This window comes from Leptopilina heterotoma, unplaced genomic scaffold, assembly GCF_015476425.1.
Source record: "Leptopilina heterotoma isolate Lh14 unplaced genomic scaffold, ASM1547642v1 Lhet_27, whole genome shotgun sequence".
Taxonomy (NCBI): Eukaryota; Metazoa; Arthropoda; class Insecta; order Hymenoptera; family Figitidae; genus Leptopilina; species Leptopilina heterotoma.
This window is the reverse complement of record NW_025110978.1, coordinates 3,008,515-3,034,836: the sequence shown is the minus strand read 5'-3', so window position 1 is coordinate 3,034,836 and position 26,322 is coordinate 3,008,515. Positions and strand designations below refer to the sequence as shown.

The following is a 26,322-nucleotide window of genomic DNA, read 5'->3' as shown; positions in this document are numbered from 1 at the left end:
AGTAAAGGTCATATCATCTTTTAAAATACACTGATATAGGCGCTACTTAGTTAGCGCAACGCACAAAAACTCGTAGCGCAAACTTTAAAAATTTTTTTCTCAAAAACATCAAAAAGCACTTCTTTCAAAATTTAACCACTTATTAAGGCAGGTTTAAATTTTGAGAAAATAATTTTTTTAGGAAACTCCATGATGTTATATGTCGGACAAAATTTTTAAATTTTAAACAGATATTATAAACAAAAAAAACAAAGAAAAGAAAGTGTAATGTAAAACCTTTGCAGCCTCCACGCGGCACATTCTGGTGTCATGATTCGTTTTATCAGCTAATGCAAAGGATATAGAATAGAGTACAAAATTTGATAAAAATCGGGATGAATTAAAAAAATTACGTCCCTCATTTTGAATTCATAATTTTTTATTTTGAAAGACAAATTTAAATTCAGTGACCCAAAATATCCCTAGATACTAAAATTGATAAAAATCCAAATGAATTTAAAAAATTTTCAAAAAGTATGTCCGCCAATTTGGATCCTGCATTTTGAAGTTTTAAAAATGATGGTCAAACTCAAATTCAGCGACCTGAAAAACCATTAGGTACTGAAATTGATAAAAATCCAAATGAATTTAAAAAATGATGTCCGCCATTTTGAATTTTTTAAAATTAATTAAATTCACCGACTCCAAAAACCCTTATACACTATGTGACTTAAATTAAAAATAAATTTTCATAAATTTTACTTGTTTTTAAATTGTTATATTATTTAAAAATAATAAATAATAATTTATTTATTACTTAATTTAGGATCATTGCAATCAATAGTGTGTTAATAATGATATAAAACAATTTATTTTATAATTTACATAAGAAATTGCATTTATTTTGCGCTAAGAAGTTTACTACCCAACGGTCGTTAACAGGAAACGGGTTAACAAAAAAATAATTTTTAAAATTCAAACATTTTTTTACTAAATTTTCTTGAAAAATCTACATCATATCATGTTTTATATTTTTTGAAGGATAGGTTTTTGTACAAAAAAATTATTTCAAATTGAAATTTTTGTGTATAACTTTGCTGACCTGCAATTTCTAAGAAAAAATTACACGTTAATGTCTACAAGTAATTCCCATTCTGCAGAAAATAACCTTTAAAGTAAGCTTAAGATCATTAAAAGTGTTCATGTTTTTAGAAGTTATTTAAATTTTTGTAAAACGTTGACAATAATGATTTTTTAAAAATATCTTACACAGAAATAGAATTGTTAAATCTCAATACTCAATAATCTAATCCTTTTCACTTACATTACAATTCAACACTTCTTATTTTGGAAATTTAAGATTTTGAACATTTTTTGGGCTTTGGAAATTTTGTATTGTAGAAAAATAATTTTTAGATTGTGTATGGATTAAAAAACTCAATTTTGAAGTTCTAAATGTTCTTCGCATGCTTTATAGTGATAGATCACAACTGCTCATGCGTAATAATGATAGAACACTACTGCGTATGCGTTATAGTGATAGAACACTACTGCGCATGCGTTATAGTGATAGAACACTATTGCGTATGCGTTATAGAACACTACTGCGCATACCTGACATTGGTAGATCACTACTGCACATGCCTGACATTGACAGAATACTACTGCGCATGCCTGACATTGACAGAACACTACTGCGCATGCCTGACATTGATTGACAGAACACTACTGCGCATGCGTATATGTATGTATACAATGAGTATTATTATATATGTATATTGTACGATGAATAAATGATAAAAGTCGAACGACTGAACGATGAAGTACGGAAATACACGAACGACGGACGACAAAACGACGACGAATATGTTAATATTATAAAGGATTGTATTTAATATTAAAAAATGGAGATGTAAGAACCCATAATATATGCCGTTTGTTCGGCCCTGCAGCAATGAACCAGGCGAGCAGCAAAAGTGCAATAAGTGTGTATCACCGCCTAAATTTTAGAAAAACATGCTTGGACATTTTTTTAGATATTTCAAAAACTGTTGAACGGATTTTAAGTTTTAAAGGCTTAAATAAAAGCTGAGACTTCAATGATTGTGTTGCAGGAGTTTTAATTTTTTCTCTCAATTTTTCTAGACTGTGCAGCAATGGCCCCTCCTGCCCCCCCTCTTAATCCGGCACTGCCATTTTGTTTATTATATAATATTACATTTTGCTTTCTTAAATAACAAATTTCGTTTGAATGACCTAAATTATGCAAATTTTTCTGCTTTTTATTTATAAAAAATATTAGAGAATTGTTAACATTGTTAAAAAATTATGATTAAGAATTAAGAAATATACCCATTTTATGTATAATTTTTATTTCTCAATAACAATCGATCAAAATTATTTTCATCATATCAATTCAATTATTATTTTCTACAATTTTTAACTCAAATTCTTCTTTAAATAAATTATTTTTAATAATTTTTGAAAAAGTTCTTTGAGAATTTTCAAATCCATTTCGTTCACCCCAAGTCCAATATACGTATGTTTAAAAAACATTTTGGAGGTTGACTATCTTCCACGTTTGTTTTAGAAATCACGTAAGTTAGAGGATTGTTTTGAAAACTACGTATCTTTCATGTTTCGTCCAAAAACTACGTATCTCTGACAATTGCTTTAGAAACTACTAAAGTACTAAATAATATTACAATATTTTTGTAAGAAAAAATTAAATTATTATTAAAAATATCCATTTTAATGCACCAACTTATAAAAAAATTAATATTTTATTGTAAAATGAATTACTTTCATTTTACAATAAAATATTAACTTTAAAATAATAATAGTAATATTAAAATATAGAGCTTCTAAAGCGAGTGTCAGAGATACTTAGTTTTTACACGAAACTTGAAAGATACATAGTTTCCAAAACAATCCTCTAACTTACGTGATTTCTAAAACAAATGTGGAAGATAGGTAACTTCCAAAATGTTTTTAAACATACATACATTGGACTTTGGGTAAACGATTTCAATACAATTCAATTCAATTCAACCTTTTCAAAATTCAATTATTTCTAACAATTCACGCTATAATGCTTTTAACATTCGATTATAATCTAAAAATTTTAACTGAAATTCATTTTTAAATCAATCTTTATTAGAAAATTTTACGAGAATTCAATTACTTACACGGAGAAACTTTTTCTTATAATATTAAATATATTTGGTTATGTTTATTCTAAAAGTACGTTAGAATGTGAGGATTTTTCGTGCGTTGTGCTAATAATTTCAACATTAATACGAAAATATGATAAGTTCGTTATATATTAAGCAACCTTCGGTGTACAAAAATTACTATCTGCATTAGAAATAGTCTTATTTTTCTTTAGAAAAGAATAAAATGCTAGTTTTTGTTTGTGAAATAATACGGTAATTCTAACCTTTTTTCCACATATAGATAGAATATATAACAGACATTCTAACGTAGCATACCAATTTTGGAAGGACTGCGGGCGGACTTAACCGATTTCGTCCGAGCATCACCGAGACCATCACCTGACGTCGCGAACTAACCCTAATGTTTTCGAAGTTGAAATTCACACGTGTATGAAAGAAAAAAACCTTTTATTAATAAACGTGAATGTCTCCTCATGCCAAATTAAATTCAAGAACTGTTCCTCAATATAACATAATTTTTTTCACGACTTTTACTTATTTACATAATTTGATTAGTAAGTTATTTTAAAAAATGCTCTCTCTCGAAGGCACATATTTTTCCACTCGTTTAATATATAAGGACGATTCAGCTGTGTACTTCTAACGAATCGTGCGATCTTTCGGTTTCCGTGACCAATCGTCGTGTCTTTACTTGCGTGTGCGTGTGTGCGTTAATAATATAGGTTAGGTTCTTACGTCGTGTTAAATATATTTACCTACAGTTACAGTGACATTCACTAATGCCATCTACCATCAGATCCAAGTATCACTATCGTCTCTATGAGTATCTATAGACAATTAATTTGTTGTGTTTCTTTTTAATTCATGGCTTTCCCAACTTTGCAAAAATTATTATTTTCTTTCTAAAACAACATACTAATTTTCGTTAGTTTCCTTATGAAGAACTGTAAAATATATACTGAATGAGTGTTTTTGATAGTCTCAATAGCAATTTCTATAACCTATGTCGTTTTTCCCTTGAATCTAACCTAACATACTAAAATGTCTCACCAGTTTTAAGAATTATTGGTATTAAAAGTTTCTCCGTGTAAATACGAAAATAATTTATTGAATAGAAAAATTTGAAAGTTTTGTATTAGAATTCGTGGTAATTTCATAGTTTATGAGGCAAACAAAAAAGATGCCAAAATTCAAAATTTTCTTATGAATCCTAAAAATTTAATCCCTGACTATAAAAACTCCTGACTCTTCCCTGAATTCCCTGTCTTAGAATTATGTTCATTATATTTATAATAGTATTAAAAGTATATTCCTATTTATGTTTTATTTTTATGAAAAAATATGAATTAAAAATTTTTAAATTCTATTATTTTTAAAATTTCTAATTTTATTTTAAAAAAGTGAATAAGATGTTAGCCGCGCGTGAATTGTTGCTAGTCACTATTAAAATCGTCCCATTGAAAAAAATTGTTTGAATACTCTGGTTTCGCTTCAACACGCGTATAAATCTTTCGCCTTCTTTTCATAAAAAATTAATAGTACCAACAAAACTGGAAAAGTTACAAAAAAAAATTCAATATAACACGCACTCAATACAACACACGAATTTATTATTCTATCATCTATGGAAGACAAATAAGCATTTCTTCTGTTCTGATTGTGAAAAGATTTTTCACGTCTCAAAGAAAATCAAGTGAATAGGGTTTGTAACCCTTGGCCTTGGAAGAATGTTTATGGGATTCCAGAGTGACAGTTTGTGTAACACCGGACGCACACGTGTTGTATTTTTCTTTTTTTTCGTTTCGTCGAGTTTCGCCGCCGATTCGAGATGAGTGAAAGACCTTGACACGTATACCGGTATATACCTGGAACACGCGGGAGACTCTTGCTATCCTGAAAGTAGGTCATTCAGTGCAAGGACAACAAGCCCGGGTTACAGGGATTTCTGCCGTGACACATAATAGTTCAAGGTTATGAAGGATTTTTCTTCCTAGGAATTATACTTTGTAAGACATTTTCTGATAATAATTCGACATCGAAAGAATGACAAAAATCATATTATAGATTGAAAAAAGTTTTATTAACGAGAAAACTATTCTTGAAATTGCTCTTGAACCTTTGGTAATTTCCAAGGTCGATTGCGGATAAATCAATGTCTGATAAGGTAATGAACTACAGAAGGTTGTACAATTTATTTTGTTTTTTTTGTGAAGTTATTTTATTGAAATACTAAAAAATTAATTTTTAGCTGGAAATAATTTTGTACTAATTTTTTTAGCTAAAAATAATTTTTTCGGACGCATTAATAACTCTTAGAACTCAAGACAGAATTTTCGTTTCATCGAATTTCACCGGAAATAATTTTCTTTCTGTCGATTTTCATTTTTTCAAACTATTGTTTTACTAAATTTGAATTTCGCGCCAATATTTTCTATAAATAACCAATAGATATCAGAAAAAATTGTTGCCTATAAACGAATTGGAAAGAAAAAGAGACAATTGAAAAGAACCAGTAACAGTAGCAATGCTCTTTGATTAAAATTATTATTGTACTTAAAAAATAGCGCAAAAATATTAAAAGAAAATATAAATCGATTTTAGAACCGAGATATAGTTTTTAGTATTTGCAATAATTTTTCTTGATACAAAAACATGAAATTCATTTGAGAATGGGATATTATCGTTTTTGTCACGGAAACAAAATACGTCTCGCTTTTCTGATTTAATGAGTAGAAGTTAAATGTTCAACAAACGTTTTGCTTCAGAGAAAGCTTTGTTTCTTTTTTTTCCTTTATTTTCATAGTTGCGAACACTAAAAGTATATTGGTAGGAGTGTCAGTTGCAACAAGAGTTTTAGGATACTACGCAAAGTTTTATGATTCATGAAATATAAATAATAAGCATTTTCAAGAAAGGAAAGGAAGCTTTAATATTTTGTACTTTTAAGTAAAGAGATCGTAGACTTTATTCTCTTGAAATTCAAGATTAAAATAAAAAAATTTTTTAATTATTTTATTATTTTTTCCATTTGAATTTTTTTTTTATTTTAAACTTAATTGAAAATGGGACATACTTAAAATAACATTGTAGGATATTTGACTGAAATTCAATAATTATTGTCTTTTTGTGCAGATATTTACTTGCTTATCCGAAATAGTATGTGTTTTAAGTAGTAAACGTCATTTGTGACAAGACATGAACATGTTATAAGTAGTAATAGTCAGTCATAATAAGGCAATGGAAGTAGTCTCGTATATTTTAAGTAGTAAAGGTCCGTCGAATTTCAGGTAAAAGAAGATTCTGTCAATAATTCTTAAACCATAAATTCACATTTTTAATATTTAAACAATAGGCTTCAAAAAAAATTTCCCTACACTGAGAAAACTGGAGTATTGGACTAAACATATGGAGGGACAAATCGTTGATATTTGAGAGTTAGCTATTGGATAACAATCTAAATGTTCAAATTCACCATTGACAGATATTCGTGCCATTTCTCTAACAGAGGGACAAATTAACCATCTTGAGAAATCCCTTCCTTATCCGGCGCGAAATGAATAAATATGGCAACCTAACCCCTAAATTAAATACATAAAATGTCAGAAAAATAATTTCGCGCGCATCAGATCGTACACATTTTCTGCGCAACTTTTAACCCTCAGATATAATGGGAGAGAATATACAAGTAGATTTCCATTATCAATTCAAAATTTATTTTAGAAGGACTATTTAACTCTCTTCATAAGCAAAGGAAACATACACTTTTTGAACCTCTGAATTTGACTCTCCAGTTTTCTCAGTGTAATGTTTCTTCCTTCTGATAATCATTAAAAACTATTTATCATCAATTATTTATTCTTTTATTTAATATTTAAATTAAATATATATAAAAATATATAAAAACAAGAGCGTAAATTATATTATTAGTTTCTACTCTACTGTCGACTGATACAAGAATCCTCAAAAAAATAATTTTATATAATCAATTTTAAAATTTTTTTCTTATTTTAGTTTATGGAATTTTTCAATAAAATAGAATTTCGTAAAAATAAAAAAATACTCCAAACTATGTTTCCATTTGATTAATTAAGAAATGTTAGAAAATAACAAAAGTTCTTAGTCTGACATAAATTATAAATTTAATAAAATAATTAATGTATTAATTATTCAAGAAAATGATCAATTTAAAATTTATTTAACTACCTAAGTAACTAATACACAAATTGATTGTTTTACACTCAGAAAAAGAGTTATTGCTATAACCAATTAAATAGTTGCTAGAGCGCGATCCAATTAATTGGTTAACACATCCAACTATTGGATACTGTTTCCATGCGAAAAGGTACCCCAGCTATGTATGTAATGCAGCTAAGGTAATGCAGCTAAAAAGTTGAATGTATCAACCAAGAAATAGTTGACCCATCCAGTTAATTGGATCGCGCTATAGCAACTATTTAATTGGCTATGGCAGCAAACTCTTTTTCTAAGTGTATTACATAATTTATAAATTAATTATTTTGTATACTTAATAAATTAATTAATTGAAAAATTTAATAACTAATTAATTGAAATTTTCAAGTACAAAAGAATGTTATAAAAATAGAGAAAAAATCCTTAAACTTTTTTCTTAATTCGATTATTAAGGAGCAACGTGAAAATTGAGACAAAATCAATTTTTGAAAATAATGTAAATATTCAGGAAAAAAACATTTTCCTTTAACTGAATACATGTTTATTAAATAGGATTACAAGAGTTTAAAGTATTTTTCTGGTAGTCGATAACCTCTTTGTGTACTCCAGTGCATTACTCTTCCTTTCATACACACGAACTTGTTATAGATCAAGTGAAAGAGGTATGAGTGTAGTCAGCCAACTTTAAACTATAACCATTATATGATCCACATAGATTTTAATCGACAAAATAACTACACATTTATGACACAACCACCATTTAAAATATAAAATTCGCTTTTCGTGTGCTAGTGCGAACTAACTTTAATTAATTATTTAATTATTTTAATTATTATTTATTGCTTATTATAATCTCATTAGGGAACGACAATAAACTACGTTACCAATTTTTCATTATTTTTAGACCTTCTTCGTGAAAATAACAAAAATTTTGTTAATATTATTATTTTTCTTGCAGTGGTTCCTTTTACGAGGGACAATGGCAAAATGGCAAACGGCACGGTCTTGGAATGGAGACCCGTGGCCGTTGGCTTTACCGTGGAGAATGGACAAATGGTTATAAGGGACGTTATGGAGTGAGACAATCCACGACATCTACTGCGAGGTACGAAGGAACTTGGGCCCAGGGTTTGCAAGATGGTTACGGTTCCGAAACATACGCAGATGGGGGTGAGTTGAAAATATTTTTTTCCATATTCAAATTTTGACATCTTTGAAAAAATAATCCAACTTTGCAAAGCGAATATCAATTCAACTGAATTGTATATAACGAAAATATTTTTATTTTGTCAATCAATTTGTGTCAATAATGTCCAAGCGAAAGGGTCGATCACCCCCCCCAACTCCTTTACTCGCAGTGTAATATTAGGTATTAATATATATATGCCTTCATTATTATAAGGTTTTATTTTACGAATCGCCCCCCCCCCAAATTTGCTTCTAAATGCGCCACTGATAATGTCAATTCAACTCAATTGTGTATAACGAAAAAATTTTACTAGAAAAAGAGAAATATGAAAATGGAGAAAATTAAAATTCTATTCTAATAAAAATTCAGTTAAATCAAAATTCTGTTCAATCAAAAATCGGTTAAATACGTAAATTCCATTTAATAGTAATTGCAGTTCAATAAAAATTTCAGAAGTGTAAATTCTTAAAAGTACAAACTTTACGAAAAGAGAATTTCTAAATAGAAATTTTGTTCTATAAAAATTCGATAAATTTGAAAATTTTTGTATATAAAAATCATTTCTTAACAGAAATAAAAATAAATCATATTTAAAAAAAAAATTCAACTAAATAAAAATGCTAAATAGAAATAAATTATAAAGAAATTCAACGGCATGGAAATTCGATGGAAAATAAATTCTACACTCGAAACTAATTTAAATATATTCCAAAATCGTATTTAAGTAATTTTTCCAAGGAAATATCACGTACAAACTTTAAAATCTTCGTTTTTATTACAAAAATAGGTTTCCTGGATTATCCAGGAGGGCAAAATAAAGAAAGACAGTATTTCTTTATCTTGCCAAGTAAACTCTACAGTAACTTATACACATTTCAAAGAATATGTGGGACATAAATCCAAACATTTTCCTTTAGTTTACCGCAACTGAACTTTAAATGCAGTGAGCAATTCTAAAGGTCTTAAAAACTTGTTACATTCCTTTTTTTCTTTTCTTCTTTTTTAACTTTATGGCAAACATTAAAGAACACTTGTCTCTCGTATACCTACTATTTTAATCTGTTTCAAACAAAAATCGATTTTCCCACAAAATAAAAAAGTTGTTTCAGCATACAGAAAACTAAAATTTTTGGAAAAAAATTCAGATATTTTTTGTATTAACCCTAGAAGGAGTAACTGGGGTGCCTGGACACCCCAAGCAAAATGTAATGTATTCCCCTGGCTTAACCAATATTTTTTTACGCTCAAAACCCGTTGATAATTTAGTTTGAACCTCTATCTTTTGACACCTGTATGTGCCGCCAAAAGTTTTGCTCTAGGAAGATCTCTATCTCCTGTTAAAGTACGTCTGGGGTGTCTGGACACCCCAGTTACTCCCTAACGTTAGAAAAATTATCAAGATAAGTAATTTCAAATTTTTTTAAAAAATCGTTTTCAATCAGTTAAAATCATCTGATAAAGTATAAATTGATAGGTAATCCATAAAAAAGTTGTATTTTATAAAAAAAAAACATTTTTATACAAAAATTCTATTTTTATGAAAAATAGACATTCTGTATTTGTAACAACTTATGAAATTTGAGTTAAGATTTTTTAAAAATTTCTGTGCTCTCTCTACAGTCAGAGATTAAATTCTAATACAAAAAAATGTGGTAAATGACAGTCCCACGTCACAAATTTAACATGCTTTAGCGCCATTTTTTCTACAGAACGTCACAAAAAATGAATTCACCCCCCCCCCCCTCTAAGGCGTGACGTAGTTTATGGACGGCCCCTTAATATTTTAACATATATTAGTTATTTAAAATTGTTAATTAAAACTTTGATTAAATATTAATTTACAGAATCACTTCATAAGTTATAAATTTTAATGTTAATATATTCAGATATATTAAGTTTGTAAAATTTTAAATTTATAACAACATTTTTAGTAAATATTAATTATTAAAGTCCATTTTATAGTTTATTTTTATGATTTTCACTATTCGGCAACTGTCTTAAATTTCTTTCACTTCAGATGTTCAAATAATTATGTTTTTTTAAGTAATACAAAAACTAATTTTTTTCCCTAAAAGTGTATCAAATTCTTAAGAAACTACAGCGTTTTTTGTGAAAAAAGTCAATTTTGCAATTTTTTTGGTGTTTTTTTGGGTTTTTACAGTTTTTTTTCAAAATTTTTTTAATTTTGGGTCAGAATTTCTCAAACGGATCACCTAAAACTAAAAATTTTTCTTTTTGAGACAAAATAGTTTTTTTTGACACTTTATAAGGTCAAGAAGAATCCCTAAAAATATTAACCAAAAAAAAATTTGTTTGTAAAAGTTATTAACAATTGAATTTTTTAGTACTGCTCAATTAACAAATTTTTTTCTCGAGTTCCAGTTGACAGATTTTAAAATTAAAATATGGGTTTTTTTCGTCTTGAATTGCACTATTTAAATATATTTTTTGTTTTTAAATTTTTTTATTTTTTATAATTTTTTATATAATTTGTTTATAAAATGTTAGTAAACAAATATGTTCTTCACGTCCTAACAAAAAAATTAAAATTGTCAAAATTAAATGTCTCCGAGTGTAAAACCGTTTCGAAAAAAAATGAGCCTCAATTAGAAAAAAAGTTATTAATTAAAAACTGCAGCTGTGTAGAGCTTTATATGACGTTAAACTCGCCCCGCGCACAATGGCATTCTTTACAACTTACTGTTCAAACTTGTCTGGAACTTACAAATTTTATCTGATTTTCATGGGTTTTGTCTTAAATTAAAGAGGATAAAACTTCTAAGAGATTCCTCTAAACAAATTTTTGAATTTTAAATTTTTTATATTTTTTTTGTTACTCAAAGTTAACAATTTACAAAAATTTTAGAAAAAATTATTTGTTATAAACAAATTATTTACTTTTTAAACAAATAAATGGCTTATTTCTGCAAAAAGAAAAACTATTTTTCTTATTTTAACGAGTTTAAAGTCATGTAAAGCTCTACTTGATTATTGATAACTAGATTATTCTTCATATGATTCTTAATAACAATGGTAATTTTTAAATTCAAAATAATTTTTTACCAAAATCGACATAGATTACTTAAATAAACATAAATTTGTCTGCAAAAAAAATTTTTTTATAAAAAAGAACCAAAGTTATCTATTTGTTAATTAACATTGTTTGCAACAAATTAAACAAAATTGTATTATGCATTATTATTTGACTGCTGGTCATGCTAGACTAGTTTAAATCGATTTAAATTATTTGCAATGAAAAAATAAAAAAATAAACATGATTTTTTTTTAAATATTGCACTGAAAAAACGTTGGGCGTGAAGTTGGCTTTTTATGTGCAACCGTTGCCTTAAAAGCAGGCGAACCTCTCACTTTCGTTTTGGGCGAATTTGTCTCCCAATTTGGGATAGCGGTTCGACTTTGGTGGTGCAAATTCTGGCCCAAAGATGTCGGTCGCATGCTCACCCTATTATTGGTATACATGTCGCGTTTCAGTTTCTAGATTTGTATATATATTTTTATGTGTTTCGTCGAATAAATAAATATGGATTTGTTTTTAAGTGAATATAACTTTCTTCATTTGCGTGATTTTAATTATCAAAATTTTGTGGGTGTATTTTTTTCGTTTATAAAACCTAACCTATAAATTGCATGTTTAATTTTTCTCATTTTTTAAAAATATAAATAAAAAATAACATCACGTTTTTAAGTTCATTTTATTAGACCGACAGATTAGCTCAGTCGGATAGATGCCTCGCTTGGCGGTCGTTTAAGGACCAAGGGTATAAGTACCCTTGGTTCGCGCCCATTTGGCTTGGTATTTTTCCGGCACGTGAGATAATCTGAGCGGGAGGTTTGACGTCGAGGTATAATAATGTGCACCGTCGATTATTGTCCGGTACACACCATTAGAACTCGACTGTCGATAAACCGGTTGTACTCAGGAGAGGTTTTCAACAGTTTCCCTCTTCTCTGGCGAGAAAACCCATTGACGGGTGGTCCAGGCGAATGCGAGTACTCCTAATAAAAAAGTCGGCTGTAGACGCAAAATTAGGTTAATATATAGAAAAAAATTTCATATGTAGAATGGTTATGCTTAATCCAAAAAAGTATTTCTCGGGGACTCTTGTCGAAGTGCGTAAGGCCAATAGGGCAGGAGTATAAACAATAAAAAAATTTAAAAAAAAAAGTTCATTTTATTATCAAAATTTTGTGGGTGTATTTTTTTTTCGTTTATACTTTTATGCTTTTCTTATAATATAGCAAATAGTATTTTACATTTTAGTAAAAATATTATTCTTTATTATATTGTTAATTTTGAATAAAATATTGTAAATAAAATTAACTATTTTAATTAATTTATAAAAACATTTTCATCATTAGATAAGATTACCTATTATTATATTATTGATATCAATATTTTAATATTGAAATCAATACTTCAATTTTGAAATATATAGCTATTCATAATTTAATAAAAAAAACTTTTATTGTGCTGTTAGATTTCAGTTTTAATGTTAAAATACATATTTCACAATATATATAGTAATGTTAAATCACATATACTCAAGCAGTCTATAATTTCCTTTTCTTAAAACAAACTCTCTCCCAAATTTTGGAAAAGAATTTCTACTTTATTTTGGCCGAATTTGTCGCTCAAATATGGTTCAGATTTTCACTAGAGCGAAAGTAGCGCCGCTCTACCACTAGTAGCGCAACTGTTCGTCCAATTTTTTCTCAGTGTGTAAATTGTTAACTTTGAGTAACAAAAAAATATATAAACAATTTAAAATTCAAAAATTGGTATGAAGGGATCTCTTAGAAATTTTATACCCTTTAATTTAAGACCAATCCCATGAAAATCAGATAAAATTTGTAATTTCCAGACAAGTTTGAACAGTAAGTTGTAAAGAAAGACAATGTGCGCGGGGCGAGTTTAACGTCATATCAAGCTCTACACAGCTGCAGTTTTTATTAATAACTTTTTTTCTAATTGAGGCTCATTTTTTTCGAAACGGTTTTACACTCGGAGACATTTAAGGAATAGAATACAATTTTAATTTTTTGTTAGGACGTGAAGAACATATTTGTTTATTAACATTTTATAAACAAATTATATAAAAAATTATAAAAAATAAAAAAATAAAAAATAAATTCAAATAGTGCAATTCAAGACGAAAAAAAACCATATTTTAATTTTAAAATCCGTCAACTGGAACTCGAAATAGTACATTGCGTAACAAGTGTAAACTAGCGGCCTTTTTGGAACGAGCGCTAAGTTTTCGTAACGAGTCGTAGATGAGGGCGCCGAAGGCGCCCTCACCGGAGACGAGTTACGAAAAAGAAGCGCGAGTTCCAAAATGCCGCCACACGTGTTGCGCACGATACTTTTCATAACAAAATCATAAAAAGGCGTTGACACTGAAAAACATATATAACTGAAAAGAATGTTGAGAAACGCGTACATAAGATTCGGAACACAGAACCATTGTCAAGCGAACTTACTAGCTGATCGCGCGGGGGGGTTCGGGGGGTCTCCCCCCGACGGGGTCCAGGGGCGGAGCTCCGGTCAGGGGGTTCGGGGGGCGAAGCCCCCCGACTACAAAAAAACCAACTCAAAAGAATAATAATAATTTTCGACATTTTAAAGAATCGCATTTTATAAAACCTCAAGCCACCGGTCGCGTCGGGGGGCGAAGTCCCCCGAAACCTAGTCGTGTACTTCAAAGTAATAATAAAAATAATATCATTAAAGAATAAAAACAGAATTTTTCACACGAGCGATCTCGACATAAATCAAAATAGTAATAATCAATACGAACGAGCGAGCAATCTCGAAAAGAAGGTTAGAAACCTCAGGATTTGACAGACGCTGCGTTGCAGCTGTAAGTCACGGTAAACATAGATAACTGAACGAATACTTAATCACGCCTCTACTGGACGGAATTGCAACTACACGAGCGTTACGAAAATACTCGAACAAGAACAAACAAAGCTCTTTTTTGAACTGAACTGTCATTCGCAGTATTTTCGTAACTACGTACTAAAAACACTCACTTTACGTTCACCTACGTAGGGACAAATAACGCAATTTTTATGATTGCGTTATGAAAAAAAAATTTGTTAATTTAGCAGTACTAAAAAATTTAATTGTTAATAACTTTTACAAAAAATTTTTTTTTGGCATAATATTTTTAGGGATTCTTCTTAACCTTATAAAGTGTCAAAAAAACTATTTTGGTTCAGAAAGAAAATTTTTTAGTTTTAGGTGATCCGTTTGAGAAATTCTGACCCTTTTTCAAAATATGAATAATATTGTTGTATTCCTTACTAAAAAACCAATCAAATTCACTATACAACATTTTTTTTACGTCAAATAGAAACCTTATAAAACAAGTTTAATGCGTGGGGTGTCGGGACACCCCAGTTACTCCTTAGAGGGTGAGTAAATTCACATACTCCTTCTAGGGTTAAAAAAAATAGTTAAAATTTAAATTTTTTCATTTGAGATTAGTTTCAATTCTTGAAATTCAATTCTCGAACTTGTTTTCAACTCGATTTTCAAATCCTAGTAATGTGAAAGAGGTTTAAAAAAAAAAGAAAAAAAGTAAAAATTCAAAAAAAAATTTTCCACTCTTTTGTCGAAACCAACTACTACTGACCTCGATCTCCAAAGTCGTGTAGAGCAAACAAATTTTCTCTCAGACGTGATGCATCCAACGAGTCTAATAAAACACACACTCACACACAAACATACAAACTTCAAGTGAGGAAAAGTAGATGAAAATATAATAAAACTATTTGCATATTTTTTAAAATACAATCAACTATAAAAATATGAAAAGTACAAAATCATAAAACTAAAAGAGAATTTTTCTTTTTCATTACCGTTATTAATCTTTAAATTTCTCAAAACTATTTATTCTAGTAAAAGAAGAAAAATTTTTCAAACGACGAATTCGTATTTTTATGAAAAGCACTAACATGCATAAACAGTATAACGGTAATGATTGCAGTACACATGACCTACATTTCTCAAAAAAAAAAAATTTGAAAATATCAGAATCGCGAATAGTTGAAGCGAAAAGCACAATAACTCTTAAGGAATATTTACTGAAAATCCCAAGACGTGACCTTCCATCGTAATGCAATACCGCAAATCTTCCTCCATTTTATTTTGTCTTTATGGAAATTACTATTATATGTTTGCATTGCGTTATAATCCTTTTATTACTTGAGTAGTTTGAATGAAACCCACTCATTAGGAGAAGAGTTTCTATTATCGACACGAATACTAAAAATGCTCCATTAACTTTAGTATAACATAAATTAAAAGTACACAAATACTTTACGATTTTTCAACGTAATTCTAGTTCTAAACGTAATTTATCTGAACTAAGCGTAATCTAGTTTAGGTATTAATTAAAATATTATCACTAATTATATCAAGCTATTTAAATATTTTATAAACTCTTATTTTTAACACCCCTCCACTACACTCTTGACTCTTAATTGCGACCTATATCGGTTAAGATAAGAACAAATTCGCGAAATTTAGGTCAAAGGCACAGATAAATAAACTGAATATATTTTCAAAATTTAGATCAAATACTATTACTAAGAAGCAAATTATTTGAAGGTTATGTTTGTGTTATTTTTCCTTTAATTTAAAAGTTTCTGACTTTAATTGAAAATAAAATCAGTTTTTATAAATAATTTTTTACTTAAACGTCAGTGGTTTATATTGAAAATTGACCCCCTTTATGTACTCCCATTTACAATATTGCAAACATAACCTCAAATTTTTTGCTTTGAAGCATGTCACATCGATTAGCACTTTAATTCAACGATTCAACATTTAAAAGAGAAAATCCAGATCAGGAAAAAATAACCTTAAACTTTCTATCAAAATAAAAGTTCGTAGGTTAATAGACAAATTAATATAAAATTCTTAGATCAATAGACAAAAATAATCTTAAATAATAACAAATTATGAATAGTAAAAATATTTTTCATAATAAAACATTAAAATGTATGTAAAAATCTTATGTTAAAATTCATAGGTCAATAGGATTCATTTGATTAGGAGTCTGAACTTACTCTTTCAAAATTCAAAATGGTGGATCCAATATCAATTTTAAAAACTCAACATCAGACTTGTAATGAGAGACTCAAAAAACCCCCAAATAAGAAGTTACAAGCGGATTGCATTAGATTCTTAAAAAGTCGTACGCTATATTGAATTTTAAAAAAGTAACATCAGATTAGTAATCAGTGAATTCAAAAACCACTTTCTATGTCGTTTAACATTTGCCTATTTCACACGTAATAAAAATCACATAAAGTTTCTTTTGTAAATGAATTTAAAAATAATTGTTCATCATATTGGATCCACCATTTTGAATTTTCAAAAACTGATTTCAGTATTCGGCGTCCCTAAAATCCTCTAAGAACAAGTTTGGTTTTTAAAAATTTGCTTCTCTCTTTCCGGGGGCGTTAAAGGGTTAAGTAAAAACCTTAAATTAAAATGCGTGGGTCAATGAGCAGAGATAATTGTAATCTCAAGATTTAAGTTAAACAATAGGTAAAAGTTTTAAGTAAAAATCCGAAGATCAATAAACAGAGGTCAACCCAAACCCTAGGGAAAAAATCACAAGTAAGGAGACAAATCTAACCTCAAAAATTTAGGTAAAGCCAGAAATAAAAATCCGTAGGTCAAATAGCAAAGATAATCCAAAACCAAAGGACACTTATATAGAGATAAATCTTACCTCAAAAATCTAGGTCAAACCTTAGGTTAAAGCTCGCAGGTAAATAGACAAAGATAATTTTAAAACCCAGAGGTAAATGTCTCAGTTAAGAAAACAAATTTAATTTCAAAACTTAAATAAAATTACAAGTAAAGAACATTATTTTTAAAATTCAAAAAGTTGCTAAATATTTTAATTTCAACAAATTTGACTAAAAGCAATGCCCAAAGAAAAATAGAAAAAGTATATTCTTTATTGAAGAAGAATAATTGAGTGAAAGGGTGGGAGGTGATGACCTATATATACTTGATCACAACTTTTTGGGCTTAAAGTGAATTTTTTTCCTATACCTTGAACTCATTCTATATTTAATCTAAAAACATAATCGATGCCAGATAAAAATGAACTCATTTTTTTCAAATGTATATATTCTACAAAAAAATGGGTCTTCCAAAAACAAAATTTCGGAAAAACATAGTTGAAATCGTATATATAGAAGAAGAATTTGAAAAGAGCAGGGGTCTCAAGTGAAAACAGGAACTGAGTCACTTGTGAATACCACAAAATCAATATTTTAAATTAAAAAAGACAGTTTTTTGCGTATTCAAATTTGTAAAAACCATAGGTCAATGAATCGTGTATATAACCTGCAGTTAGTTAAAGATCATAATGTTTGCATCATGTAACAAACATATGTCAACACTAGATATCTAAATTTAGTAAGTGAGTTGCTTTACATTGACTTGTGTCTAAAGATTTCCTTCAATTTTTCTTTTTCTCTCTTTCGAGCTCTCTTTTTATACCTCACGATACAAGTTTTCTTTGCGCGTCACTAAAATCGTAAATAACTATATAGATATAAAGAAAAAGAATATACGTCAAATAAATAGAAAATCATTGATGTACATAAGAAAATTACTATAGATGTTTTATAAAATTGTAATTTAAAAAAACTTTTAATACTTATCTGTTTTCTCAATTAAATAAAAATTTGATAGTAATCGATTAAAAAAATTATTCTAGATAATAAAATATTATCTATATTTACATTTTTAATATTGTTATTTATATTTATTGTATTATTTATTGCATTATTTATTGTATTAATTATTGTATTATTTATTATATTATTTATTGCATTATTTGAACAATTTTTCTAAACAATTCTAATTTTCTATACATATTCTAAATTAAAGAATTCTTTTTTGGTTTTCATTTTAAAAATAATTTCAAATGCATTCTATTATTAAAGTTATAGAATTTAATATTTTTAAAAGTAGAAATGTTTCTCAAACTATGAAATACTTTTGAGAAGAAAGAAAAGATATTTTTAAAATAAAATTTCTTTTCCGAATTTAAGAATATTGTATTACACTAGAATGTAATCATTTCAGGATTTATGTAAGCAAAGATTATTATGGAGAATAATTTTTTTTTAAATCTAATTTTTGAAAATTAACACAATGAAACGACAAAACATTTTTTGATTGTCCTAACAAAATTTTTAGTTACCTTAACAAAGTTTTGGTTCAAACCAGTTTTCTTACTTTACAACGTAAAATTTAAAAAACACTTCGCTTTTGTTAATTACAGTTAAAGCAATACAAATTTTGTCAACTTCATTAAAGTTTAGAATAATTTTAAAAATTATCAGAGTAAAATTTGATCTGAATTCTTTGTAAAGTTTTAAATGTACTAAAGATTTTATGAAACCATTCTCCTAAGTTGACATTATATTTTTACAAAAATTAATTTCTCGCAGATCGTATCCCAACAATCTTTCAACTCTATTCATTTGGCTATCAATTTCTCAGAGCATAATTATAATTGCTCTCAATTTACACTATGAAAATTAATAACAACCATCAACTATATTTATTTCCTTATTATTAATTACAATCGCTGGATATTAATCCCTTTAGAATAAATTACATGCTCTAACAGTATCTATTTTATTAAAATAAATTGTTTTTTACTTATACTATATTGAGGACAGGTAGGAGAAGAAATGGTTTCGTGATTGACGTCTCATTTAAAAAGAAAAGAAAAGAAACTCATATTTTGAGTCGAGATTTTTGGAAAATATAGAGAAACGCTCTGGGACACGCGCCCTTCTTGGAATTTTGAAAAATTTTGATAAATAATGATTGAAAAAATTGTTCAAACATATTTGGAGGGGTGATAGAGGAATTTTACTCACTGAGGCGCGCCCTTCTCCGTTTTTGCAATAATTTTGCGAGGAAATTATTTTATTAGCGATTGAAAGTGGAGTAATTTGAGGCGGAGTAGTTTTCTTAGTTCAACCGCGGCCACTAGCTCGAATGGGTGCCACCTTCTTGACCACTGACACATAGATCCACTTGTATGTGTGCTCGCCGCCATATTGTCCGTCACCTTCGCCAAAAATGCAACTTTTAATATAATTACATTTTTCAATACTTATTTAAAAAACTATCTGCGATACCCGTCTTTGACGTGTTCTTTGGTACCTTTATAGTTTTCCATATTGAGTATTGATTGGAATTTAACCAGTTACATTGAAACTAATTTTCTTGATTATTATTAATTTTAATTAATAAAGAAAAAGCAAAATTTTAAGGAAAGAAAAAAGAAAATGTTTAGAATTTTTAAATAATGCCCTAAGTGCGTTAACCATCATGACTGAATAACGGCCCAGCACTGGCAAGGTTGTCACCCAGTCTTGGTAGACATTATTGAGACAATTTTTGTGGTGTTAATTGCGGTTGGACCTCTGCAGACATAAATGGCCCAATATTGACTAACATTACTTACGCAGTATTGGCAAAATAAAAAAAATAATATACATAATTATATTTTTTAATTAATAAACTAATTAATTTATCATATTTATACGGCTTATTTTACTTTGATACTCTGACGTGAAGTCGAGAAAGCATAAAGGTTTTATAAACTACACTATTTATCGATCCCAATCGGTCCCAATATTATAAAACTGAAGTTACCAATGTTTATTCGACAAAAATTTTTACTTTAACTAATTGAGCGTGTCAATGCAAGAACCGGTCGTACGCTAGGGATACACATATGGCGCACGACCGGTTCTTGCATTGACACTCTCAATTGCTTATTTTAATGTTAGCAGTCCTTTAAAAAAAATTACGGAAGGATCCTATTCGAGGAAAACAGGGATTTTGATTTTGTCACGGATTTTCCAAAATTCCCTGGAATTCAACTAAGTTATTGTTTCCTCGCCTCGAAAGCATTTTTTCTCTCTTGATAATTATATATTTTACTATCAGAAGCCATTTACAAAAATTGTAAGAGGGAAAAGTAGTAAGTTTGAATTTTTTGTCACGGACTTTCCAAAAATCACGGAATTCAGTTTCATCCAATATTTTTAATTATAAATTGCCATCATAGACAGAAAAGTATAGTTAGTTTAGTTTTCGGCAGACATTACCGGACCATTGACGGGCCCGTTTTACAGTCTTGGACTTTCGCACTTGGAGCTTAAAGAAAATCATATATTTGCTTTGTTTCCGAGATGCACCAGCACGTGAGATAACCAATATTGGTTGTTTTTTGCAAGTCCAATTATTCTCCAGAATATAAAAAATGATTAGGAATCAATATTTTCATTTCTACATAGGGATATAATAGGGTAAGCCGAAAATTTTTTTTTCAATTTTTTTAAATATCTCAGGCCTTAAAGGCTTTTATTTGGTGCTAAAAAATTGTAGAAAAAATTCCTGATAAAAAAATTTCAATTTTTCGTGAACGCAGGTGTGAAAATAAAATTAATCGAATTCATCAAAAAATGTAATTGTTCTTACATATTTTATGAAAAATGTTCAAAAGAAATCAATTATTTAAAAATGTTTTGATAAAATTCTTTATGAAACTTCAATTTTAATAAATTTTAATTATTCAACAAATTATTTATTTTTGCATTTAAATTATTGAATTATCTAATAAAAATTTATTTAGAAATGAATTTCAGTTAAAGTTTTACATAATAATTGAATATTAAAAGCATTATAGCATGAATTTTAAGAAATAATTAAATTTTAAAATGGTTTCAAATCAAATTTTTAAAAATTTGTATTTTTCATACTTATAACAAACAATTCTGCAGAATTAATTATTTTAAAAAAGTTTAATTGAATTTTTTTCTGAAATTATTTAAAGTGTTTATTTTTTAATTCGTATTTAATTGAAAAATTTCTGAATAATTTAAATTTCTTAAAATTGATTTGTAAACAAATGGATTTTAACCCTTGGAGAACACACCTCTTTTTTAGAGCATTTTTTAAGGCTTAACCAATTTTAAACTGCTCATCTAATCAAACTAAAGAATCTTTTTAAATATAGTTTAAACTCTGCAAAATAAGTCTGTATCCTTGAAAATCCTTATTAAAAATATTAAAAAAAGATAAAAAGCTTTTTGTAAAAAAGCGTGGGGTCAAAAGACCCCCATGTGTTCTCCGAAGGATAAAATTCTCAAAGAATTATTTTCAAAAATTATTCAAAATAATTTATTCATGAGGGAAAATAATAATGATTAAAATTTATTTAGAAAAGAAGTTATTGATGTTTTCAAATAATTTTAGAATTAAAGAAATTCGTAAATAAATGTAATAGAACATTTTTTGGAGTATCTAATAATTTTTAGAGTGAATCAGAATATTCTTTATGGTCATGGAAGAAGTAAAAATTTTGTCAAGTAATTAAGTTAAAAAATGAAAATATTTTGCAGGATTTACATTTGTTAATTATCTAAAATGTTTATTACAAAATGCTAATTTTTTAGAAACAAAGAAAATAATGAATAATTTAATAACATTAATAATTTTTTTAGATTATTAAATAAACAAATATTATTAAATTAAAAAAATAGTAAAAAAATAATGAACCGATGGTATAGCTCGGTTGGCGGAACTCGTGGCTTGCGATCACAGAGGTTAAGCACCATTTGAGCGCGGTTAGTGCTTGGATGGGTGACCCTCTGTGAATATAGCTACAGTCTCGGTTTTTTCGCTGATCGAGATATGGGTAGTTCTACAAACGAGGAAATATATTATGTCCAAGGTTGTTTTTTACATTAATTTTGAAAAAAATAAAATTATTTTCAATGGAAACTGTAGTGCTTAATGATTACTATTATGCCACAAAACGTTACCCGGTTTCAAAAAATATTTTTTGCAAAAAATAAGCATTCAAGTGCTAAATTCTCAGTTTCCTGGCATGTCCCAATGTGAAAATGAAAGTTAATAAATTATATAAATATTATTTTTAAGCGATTAAATACAAATTTACACTTTGATAATAATTTCAAATAGTTGTACTTTACAAAGATTAAAATAATTGTTACATTACTGGATATTTTATTTAAAAGATATTATCTTGAATTTTGTCCATCGAATTAATTCTCAGTTTCCTGGCATCATAAAAAACGTTAAAAATATTAAGAATTTTCATTCCGATTAATTCACCATTTTTCACAGTGCTTAGTAAAGGTTAACTAAATATGATATCGCTTGCATCTTATTCAACTTGCAGTTCAATTAACTAAAATTGTGTACTTTGTGACCGAAATGGCCATTTGGTCAGACAAATTCTCAGTTTCCTGGCACGTATTTTAAAAAAAAATATTTTATGTTTTTATATTTTTGTTGCTCGAGGTGTCGTAGAACCTTATTCCCTGTTGACCAGTATGCTTTATTTTGTTATTAAGCGTTATTTTTCAATTTTTTAGACGAAAAATGACCAAATTCTCAGTTTCCTGGTTCTCAGTTTCCTGGCACTTTCTGACAGAATTCACATGTGCTTAAGATGTAAAATTTACAATTTTTATTTTTTTGACTGGCCACTTTTAGGTAACTTTGATAATATTTTTAACTTGAATTTAACCTACTTTTTAAAACCTGCACCTAGAGAAATGATTTATTTGAATTAAATAAAATTTATTTCAAACAAATAAAAAAGGATATTTGTCACAGAACCAACTAAACTTTTATTTAGCTCAAATAATATTTTTTATTTGAATTAATATATTTCGTTTAAATATCCATTTTTATTTAAATGAAAAAAATTTTATATTTTCTTTAAATATATTTTATATTTAGAACAAATAAAAAACACTTTTCATTTTAATAAATCCTGTAAGCATTCTAAAATATTAAAATTCACTTATAACCTTCAAATAAATTTAACAATCACAATCACTAATGGAACTTTTAATATTCATTAAAATAAATGTTTATTTTTATAAGAATATTTGTTAAATAAAGTCAGGTTTTTTTATTGTTAGTCATTTTACTTTACTTTTTCACTTCATATGTAAAAGTCCACTGTCACATTTTTCTCACAAAATCTCAAATAAGACACTAAAATGTAAATGAAATCACATACAAATCTGTTACTTTGTACTAATTAAAATTTTCACTTAAAAAGAAAAATTCTGTACTTAAATCAATTAAATTTGTTAACTATTCATGATGAATAAACCTCTTATAATTGTACGCGTTAAACTGTTAAAAGCAAAACATCTTATTGTTTTACTATAGCAATGCAATATGCGCAGGCGTCTACTTATAAGTCAAACAAACATTTATTTGAATCAAATATATTTTTTATTTGCTACAAATATACTATTTCATAAATTGCAAATATATTTCTTTATTTTAGATTAATTAGTGCATTTATTTGAAATAAATATTAGTTTATTTATTTTAAATAAAATATTTATTTGCAACAAATAAATTTTTCTTAAATATACACTTTTAGTTAAAATAAATAACTTTTTTCTCTGGGTGTGAACGTAAAAAAAATATTGTGCCAAAATTTTCTTCATTTTCGTCCTTCGTTTGTAGAACTACCCATACATCAAAAGGGAGGTTTGACGCCCGAGGCTATGTTTGTGCATTTGTGATGGCTATCCAAATGTACATTCATGACTCGACGTCAATAAACCGGTTGTACTCGGGAAGTGGGTTTTCTGCAGTTTTCCTCTCCCCTGGCCAAATGTCCAGGCGAATGCGAGTACTCCTAACCTAAGTCGGCTGCAGCCGCAAAAGTAGGGACTCCAAAGAGTTTGTGAGTTAGGAAAGTTTAGTAGTGATGTTGAGGAGATTGTAAAGACCCGAAAGGGTATACAATGAAATCATACTTTACTTTAAATAGTAAAAAAATAATGAAGTATAATATTATCTACCAGAACATATAAAAAAACAAAAGCATGAATTTGGTTAAAAAATCGTTATTTTATATTTTATTTCTATTTTCTATCAAAACGTATAAAATACAAAAGAATAACCATGACTATCTTCAGGTGTGGACAGAATGAAAGAATGAATAAGACGATTATAACCTATAGTTAATTTAACTCTTTGTGGACCAGTGATATATTCAACTAGCTGTCGTGCCCGTCTTCGACGGGTTTTAGTTTCTACCAAAACATTTAACAATGTTTCTACCAATCTGGAAAATCAGAAAATAGCCGGGAATTTAATTTGACCGGAAAATTAATAACTAGTTACCATTAGCTATTTCGGTAGTATAATATTACTTATTAAATAGTCTCCACCCTTTGGTAAAAAATCTAAAATTGTGGAAAATTAGCAAAAATTCAAAAAACCAAATTTCTTAAAATTCAACATTTTTCCTTCTTTTTTATAGCATTTAGCTTCATTATTTTTGGGCTCTTCAAAAATACTCTACTTATTTAATTGTCTTCACCCTTTGGTACAAAATCAAAAATTATGAAAATTTCGAAAAACCGAATTTCTTATAATTCAACATTTTTTCTTCTCTTTTATGGCATTTAGCTTCATTATTTTTGTCTAATGTAGCAAATTTCTTACTTTACATACTGATCTTTAAATAAAAAACTTTAATAACTTTTCCTGAAAAGCTTGCTTAAAGATTAAAAATCACTATTTTTTTATAAAAAAGTTGATCTAAAAAACGAAAAAAAATTTCAGAATACGTCTTTTTTAAAAATTTAATTGTAGAAATGGGTTGTATTTATCTAAAAAAGTTAGCTAAGGATAGTTTTGCATTCATTTTATAAAAAATGAAAAATTTGCTTAAACATCAAGAATAACTATTTTTTTTAGAAAAAATTTGTTCCAAAAAAACAAAAAAAATTCAAAATACGTCTCTTTTTAAATTTTATTGTAGAAATGGGTTGTATTTATCTGGAAAAGTTAGCTATGGACAGTTTTGCATCCATTTTACAAAAATTAAAAAATTTGCATTTTTTTGAGATTTCGATTTTTTTTGAAAAATGTCATAACTTCCGTTCAACTTAATATTTTTTTATCGGATAAGACTATGATTTTAAGTTACGTTAATACCTAATAGACTGCCAAGTTTCACTTTAATCGGTTAAACCGTTTTCAAGTGATGCGCGAACAAACTTTTGCATACAGACAGACATTTTTTTATAGCATTTTTCGAATTCTCATATCCCAAAACTTAAAAATATATGAAAATATAATTTAATTCATAATACTAGTAATAGTAAAAATAATTAATTACTAATTAAAAAATATTAATTTTCATAATTTCGTTAAAATAAATTTTTTTATTTAAACCGAAAAAATTCTAATTCTTGCTTTGAAAATTCTAATTGTGATCTAAAATTCCTTTTCGCAATCATTGATTGAAACTTTTTATTTAAATAAATAAAGAGAAAAATTGGTATTGAAGAAAAAAAACTATTTAAAAAATAATTTTGTTTATTAAATTCAATGCTTATTTAAATTGCTGCATTTATAAAATTAATATTCTTCTGGGAAAATTCACATTCGAATATACATTAATTAATCTAAAAGTGTTGTTTTATAAAAATGTCTATCTCGTTTGATAAAAAATTAAGAATTTGTTTTAAATATTGACAAAATTGTGACATCTCGTTAATAATTTTTTAATTAATTATTATAAACTTAATTAAATCATCTTTCCTTAAAACTTTTTTCAATGATAATTTTCCTCCTTCTTTCACAACACTATCACATTTTTCATGTGTTAAAAATAGTAATATTAATAGTAAAAT

At 27.6% G+C, this 26,322-nt stretch overlaps 2 protein-coding genes across 6 annotated transcripts in view; one reads left to right on the top strand and one right to left on the bottom strand.

The window, feature by feature from the left end:
* Window positions 1-26,322, bottom strand: part of LOC122503805 — a 244,198-nt gene that overhangs the window by 90,414 nt on the left and 127,462 nt on the right. The window lies entirely within an intron of this gene.
* Window positions 1-26,322, top strand: part of LOC122503804 (junctophilin-1-like) — a 112,883-nt gene that overhangs the window by 26,321 nt on the left and 60,240 nt on the right. Inside the window, exon 3 of the mRNA XM_043614504.1 lies at window positions 8,305-8,516. Within this exon, the coding sequence (XP_043470439.1) occupies window positions 8,305-8,516 (212 nt within the window). The remainder of the gene's footprint in view (window positions 1-8,304; window positions 8,517-26,322) is intronic.